This window comes from Ostrinia nubilalis, chromosome 21 (genome assembly GCF_963855985.1).
Source record: "Ostrinia nubilalis chromosome 21, ilOstNubi1.1, whole genome shotgun sequence".
Classification (NCBI taxonomy): Eukaryota; Metazoa; Arthropoda; class Insecta; order Lepidoptera; family Crambidae; genus Ostrinia; species Ostrinia nubilalis.
The window spans coordinates 11862321-11869689 of NC_087108.1; the positions used below are offsets into that span (position 1 = coordinate 11862321).

The 7369-nt window shown below is 44.8% G+C and overlaps 1 protein-coding gene across 1 annotated transcript; it reads right to left on the reverse strand.

The window, feature by feature from the left end:
* Positions 1 to 1186: 1186 nt before the first annotated feature.
* On the reverse strand, positions 1187 to 7304 carry LOC135082497 (uncharacterized). Its single transcript, XM_063977294.1, has 6 exons — positions 7150 to 7304; positions 6576 to 6689; positions 6025 to 6207; positions 5104 to 5249; positions 4170 to 4309; positions 1187 to 1342 (listed from the first exon to the last, which is right to left on the reverse strand). The coding sequence occupies exons 1-5, from the start codon at positions 7302 to 7304 to the stop codon at positions 4170 to 4172; spliced, it is 738 nt and encodes a 245-aa protein (XP_063833364.1). The 3' UTR covers positions 1187 to 1342.
* Positions 7305 to 7369: the final 65 nt, after the last annotated feature.

The window sequence follows — 7369 nt, forward strand, 5'->3', positions numbered from 1 at the left end:
AAAGTATTAACTACGTTAGTACTTACCTCTGTTTATCTGAAGAGAGTGTATGCGAAAACAGCTCTAGTATCCTAGCTAAAGAACTAGCGCGATCTTTCATCGTGGTTTTTAATAATGCATACAAATCTCTATTTGACTTGAGGTTTTTCATTTTAATGAGTATTTTTACTGAATTGCACACGATAAACAACTCATAAACCAAAATAAACATCTTTGGTTTACCTGACATTATTTTAGTGTAACGAATTTTACCTAAGTTAATTTTGCTATGCGGAAAAATGAGGCGCTTTTATTTAGTTTTTTGTGATTTTCTCGAAAATAGGGATGAATAAGGGTCTAAAAACTGAGTAATAATATCGCCCACGTTGTCATCTATCATCTCTCATTCATGGTTTGTTAAAGATCGCCCAAGATGTCAACTAAAACACGCAGTTTTCATTAAAAAAAATACCTTTTAAAAATACGTCAAAATAGCCAAGCTAGAAGTTTTTTAGGCACTCATTTTAACACACAGATTAAGATAAAGGTATAAGATAATACATTAATAAGTAATAACATAAAACCAGTGAACGAAATTGGATAAATTGACAATACAAACAGAAGTCAGAAAATCCATGATTTTGACTTTGTTCACTTTACGGTCGCACCACATAACTATGATAGTAGATCATGACTTGATATTAGTGATATTTGATAGAATGAAGTCTCATCTTTCAATTTATATGCAAATCAATCTTGTTTTAAGTAGTTGCATTTAAAGCACCATGTCCAACACCTTGTATGGGCTCGATCCACCGTGCGCTGGTTCCGATTTTTGCCATGTTGGAAACCATATAGTTGAACGATGGTAGCGCCCCCCTGTCATTGAGTTTGGTGGGACAGTTCAGCGTGGGTCAGCTATATACTTATTTTAATATCCCGTTTGCAATATCCCGCAAAAAACCGATCTGTTCGAATTTCAAATACTTACGTATTTGTGTGTTCACATGACAGCCCAGTTTTAGGGGATTCTGATGCATTACTAGTCGGTTTTTAAAAATTTTGACAGACAGCACACTATCAAAATATGCATATACATTATACACGTACAACGACATTTTAAAAACTTCGTATTGTTTAGTCTTTTTGCATCATCTCACCACGTAAAAGATGTTTATAATCCTATCATTTCAAATAAAACATAATCAACATTTAAAAAAGTCAGTTTATTTATCCTTACCTTAATAAATTATTAAACATAATTCCTTACTTTTGTCTATGTAAAGCCAGTTTACATTTAATTGTACCTTTTTTCTTAGTTATTGTCTCGACATCACAGATTTGTAACCGCGCGAAATCCTACCTGAAATCAAAGTTGTGATTTTTCAATTTTCAATCTTGTGCTCAATTTTTACTGCGACTTATTATAAAAATATTTTAGTTAAAAACTGTGTTCATTTATTTAAGTTAAATTGTTTTTAATAGTATGAAATCTTAAGGTCTCCACTGCAGAAGGTCGCTCTCTAATTCATAATAGGAAAATGGAGGATAGCCTGAGACGGAGTTGTGGACGAATGTCCAATTTACAATAACTCGCGGCTCCGTTTCATTGGGCTTCGGTGGACACCGTTGGGTTGTTTTAATGATAGTTATAAGTGTGGAAAATAAATAAAAACAAAAATAATTTATGGGACAGCAGACTAATCACCTAATGGTACAGTCAGCGTCAATACTCAATACTCAATTCTTTATTGCATCCATAATGTTATAGAGGTGGTATATATTTATAAGATACAATTATGGACCCTGTCGGCCACAGCATTCTAAGAGAGGGGAAGAATTTATGAACATTTAATTAATTCAGCGTCAAATGGTTCTAAGTTGATAACAAAACCTTATTCCAACTGTAACAAAGACGTGTTGCGAACTTATTGGCTACTTTGGGTGTCACGATCTTTTTAACTCTGACTGTATAGTTCGTTAAATCCACGAAGACGCGCCCCACCAATTTTTGGTCTCGGTCGCGCGGGGTGCGGGGAGTTTGCTCCGAGCAATCCGTAAGGCATTATTGTAGTGTGCGTGTGCACTCATGGATAATTTAGCGTGTACCGATAACACTCAAACATTAGCGGAAGAATGGCGGGGCGCGTCTTCGTAGATAAAACGATCTTAAAGTGATTACCGCCGCCCAAAGACACCCGCAGGCCTCAGGCTGTTGTTACAGGTGCGTTGCTGGCTTTAAAGGTATAAGTACGCTCTCTTCTTGAAAGATTGTGGTAAGTAGGCTTTGCACTTCGGCCTTTAGTGGGTAGCCCTGAGCCCCGATTACGGTAATTTTTAACGTCTCCAATCCAGACGCGCTTCACCAATTCTGCGATACGATTGGTCAGCGTAATGATCAAAACAGCGTACGTCAGCTGTTTTGACCAATCGTATCGCAGAATCGATGAAGCGCGTCTGGATTGGAAACGTTAAAAGTTACCGTAATCGGGGTTCAGAGCGTCGATGTGACGTCACGATGCCAAGTGCGCAGTTAACTCGCCGGTTTGTATGGGCACTCACCTACGTGACTCTAACGGGTAATCCCCTCGCGACCATTGCACTGGCGATCATGACGAAGCCTGTAGAACCTCGCGCGAGATATAGCGCGGAGGTTTCTCTCGGGAACAAACTGGCTCCTCTATGACCTGGGTCATGACCTAGGGCTACGTTAGCTAAGGACACTGACCTACGTGACCCTGACGGGTAATCCCCTCGCGACCATGGCGCTGGCGATCATGACGAAGCCTGTAGAACCTCGCGCGAGATATAGCGCGGAGGTTTCTCTCGGGAACAAACTGGTTCCTGTGACCTGGGTCATGACCTGGGGCTATGTTAGCTATGTACACTCACCTACGTGACTCTAACGGTAATATCCCCTCGCGACCATTGCACTGGCGATCATGACGAAGCCGGTAGAACCTCGCGCGAGATATAGCGCGGAGGTTTCTCTCGGGAACAAACTGGTTCCTGTGACCTGGGTCATGACCTGGGCTATGTTAGCTAAGGACACTGACCTACGTGACCCTGACGGGTAATCCCCTCGCGACCATGGCGCTGGCGATCATGACGAAGCCTGTAGAACCTCGCGCGAGATATAGCGCGGAGGTTTCTCTCGGGAACAAACTGGTTCCTGTGACCTGGGTCATGACCTGGGCTATGTTAGCTAAGGACACTGACCTACGTGACCCTGACGGGTAATCCCCTCGCGACCATGGCGCTGGCGATCATGACGAAGCCTGTAGAACCTCGCGCGAGATATAGCGCGGAGGTTTCTCTCGGGAACAAACTGGTTCCTGTGACCTGGGTCATGACCTGGGGCTATGTTAGCTATGTACACTCACCTACGTGACTCTAACGGTAATATCCCCTCGCGACCATTGCACTGGCGATCATGACGAAGCCGGTAGAACCTCGCGCGAGATATAGCGCGGAGGTTTCTCTCGGGAACAAACTGGTTCCTGTGACCTGGGTCATGACCTGGGCTATGTTAGCTAAGGACACTGACCTACGTGACCCTGACGGGTAATCCCCTCGCGACCATGGCGCTGGCGATCATGACGAAACCTGTAGAACCTCGCGCGGGATATGTTCCTCTCGGGAACAAACTGGCTCCTCTATGACCTGGGTCATGACCTGGGGCTATGTTAGCTATGTACACTCACCTACGTGACTCTGACGGGTAATCCCCTCGCAACCATTGCACTGGCGATCATGACGAAGCCTGTAGAACCTCGCGCGAGATACAGCGCGGAGGTTTCTCTCGGGAACAAACTGGCTCCTCTATGTCCTGGGTCATGACCTGGGGCTATGTTAGCTATGTACACTCACCTACGTGACTCTGACGGGTAATCCCCTCGCAACCATTGCACTGGCGATCATGACGAAGCCTGTAGAACCTCGCGCGAGATACAGCGCGGAGGTTTCTCTCGGGAACAAACTGGCTCCTCTATGTCCTGGGTCATGACCTGGGGCTATGTTAGCTATGTACACTCACCTACGTGACCCTGACGGGTAATCCCCTCGCAACCATTGCACTGGCGATCATGACGAAGCCTGTAGAACCTCGCGCGAGATATAGCGCGGAGGTTTCTCTCGGGAACAAACTGGCTCCTCTATGACCTGGGGCTATGTTAGCTATGTACACTCACCTACGTGACTCTGACGGGTAATCCCCTCGCTACCATGGCACTGGCGATCATGACGAAGCCGGTAGAACCTCGTGCACGGGATATAGCGCGGAGAAGGTTCCTCTCGGGAACGAATTGTGTCTTCTGCTCCACTTCTATGTCTGAAAGTTATAGTTGGAGTTCTTTTAGATCGATTTTATAGTACACTAGCTTCACCCGCGGCTTCACCCACGTGTTTATTTTGTCACAGAGCGTCATAAATTATAGCCTATATGTTATTCTGGGTTATAGACAATAACACGTGTAAAGTTTCATCAAAATCCCTTCAGTAGTTTTTGTGTGAAAGAGTAACAAACATGTTAACATCCAGACATCCATACAAACTTTCGCATTTATAATATTAGTAGGAAGTAGGATATTCTCAAGTGTCCCTCTCTCTTGCGTGTGACAGTGAGCAAGGAACATAACTCATAGAACTGATGGCCGCTGGAGCATAAAAGTTCTCAAACGGCAGCTACGGACAGAAAGACGTCGTGAAGGTAGGCTTCCTACTCGGTCGATCAGTTCAAGCATTTTTATGAGACCCGTGTTAAGCCTCCCATTCGATGAACCGACGATCTAGTGAAGGTCACAAGAAGCGCCTTGATAGGGACAGAATAGATTCGATCGTTGTGAAAAGCTTTTGTCCAACAGTAACTGCATTTGGTTGTAAAAATTTTAATAAAAATGCTATTAGTAATCAATTAAAGTAAACAAATAAGTAAACAAATAAGCTGGAAGACGTGGCGTGGGCAGGCCTCCTACTAGGTGGACCGACGATCTGGTAAAGGTCGCGGGAAGAGCCTGGATGCGGGCAGTGCAGGACCGTGCATTGTGGAAAACCTTGGGGGAGACCTTTGTCCAGCAGTGGACGTCATTTGGCTGAAACGAACGAACGAACGAAACAAATAAGTACCTAAAACTCCTTGACTCCATTTCGCCTTCCCAACTGAAGGCCAAGGCACCGGCGCGTTAGAAGGCACGTACAAAGACATGAGGGTAGACACCATCTTGTCTACTTCCAAGTCCGTCACCTCCCACAGCATGCCCACCACCATGGGACTGGAAAAAACAATTATTAACCCTTTAGAGAGCCCTGACGAATATCTTACCACCATAATTTGAACCTTATTATAAGGTCGAAAAGCAATGATTTTTTTAACGAAAAAAGACATGTAAATAGACACAGTAGTGGCTGCTTTTCTTCAATAGACCTTCAATATGTTGTTTAAAAGCCGGTAGACATATTCAAAAAGCTATGTAACAACGAAAGGTTCGTCAAAAGTCAGATTATGAAAATAAACCTGTTATAAAGGGTTGAGACGATAAGTGAACTTACTCGATTATTTCTAAACTATCTAACTATCCTGAGTGCTGAGAAGAAGCGTCGCAACAAACTCAGTCACTACTGTATGCCGGTTAAAATAAATACATCAATGATTCAGGAGCAGTTCCCTGAATTCGCCACACTTGCGGTGTATCTTATAAGAATGGGTATTCCATCATAGACTGCATCCACTTAACACCATGTGCGATTGTGGTCAAATACTTGCCTTGTTATGCATTTTTTTTTATAAAATTGTGTTGTATAATAAACAATGTAGTGATAATTATCAAGATAATTATCATGATATTTATCAAGATAATTATCATATTTATCGTGATAATAACAGATGGGTAATTATCGTTTAATATTAACAAAAAATGCGCTCGTGAAAATTAACTGTATTCGAAGTTTTCGAATGTGTATTTCTGCACTTTCGTCTAGTGGTGGGGCGTTGATCAACATGGATGTAAATAAAATAATAAATAAATTTAGGTCTATGATGGTCTCTACCTTCCAGCGATGTGCAGATGGTGATGGGCCGCAGCCGGCGGCGCGCGTCCGGGCGGACGGGCCAGCCGCACGGAGCCGCAGCCCGACAGCAGAACTAGAGCCCGAGCACCAGCGGCGCCTTCCACGCCGGCGCCGTTCGCGCCGCCGTTCGCGAAGTGGCAGCCGTCGCCGTGGCCGCAGTATCTGATAGCAAAAGGACCATAAATAAGCCCACAAAAGATAGTTGGAATCCGGCTCGAAGGACCATGTATAACCCCATTAAAGACAACTGGCATCCGGCTCGAAGGACCATGTACAACCCCACAAAAGACAGTTAATATCCGGCTCGAAGGACCATGTATAACCCCACAAGACAGTTGGCATCCGGCCTGAAGGACCATGTACAAGTCCGAAACCTAATAGACAAAGTAACATGACAGTGACAATTCCAAAAATCGCTTCGTCTGTACTGTTTTTATGGCAGCATGTCCGTTCTGAATGCACGAAGGACCTATCTATCTACTATCGACTGAGCAATCCGATGTCGACACTGTTTAGCTTATTGTAATAGCCCGGAGCCGCAGCCCGACAGCAGAACTAGAGCCCGAGCACCAGCGGCGCCCTCCACGCCGGCGCCGTTCGCGCTGCCATTCGCGAAGTGGCAGCCGTCGCCGTGGCCGCAGTATCTGATAGCAAAAGGACCATGTATAAGCCCACAAAAGATAGTTGGAATCCGGCTCATCTAAAAGGCTAATAGATAAAAGTTGGCATCCGGCTCGAAGGACTATTAAAGAGTCTGAAGCCTAATAGACAAAGTAACATGACAGTAACATAACAGGAATTCGCTGCCTGCTGCTATCTTTGCTGAACACTATAAACCGGGCCTTTTCAAGGCGAGAGTGTATAAGCTCTTACAGGGCAGATTTATGTACTATCCTAAACTGCATCTTACTTAACACCAGGTGCGATTGCGGTCAAATACCTGCCTTGTCTTGCATAACAAAAGTTTCAATTCCAAAATTCGCTCCGTCTGATCTAAATTTATGGCGGCACGTCCTTAATTATATTAGACGTAGATTCACGAAATCGACTTATCTATCTTATCGACCGAGCGGTCCGATGCCGACACCGTTTGGCTATAGTTGCCTTATTCTAATAGCCCGGAGCCGCACGGAGCCGCAGCCCGACAGCAGAACTAAAGCCCGAGCACCAGCGGCGCCCTCCACGCCGGCACCGTTTGCGCCGCCGTTCGCGAAGTGGCAGCCGTCGCCGTGGCCGCAGTATCTGATGATTAATAACATTGGTATCCGGCCCGAAGGACCATGTACAAATCCGAAGCGTCACCATGGCCGCAGTATCTGAGGAT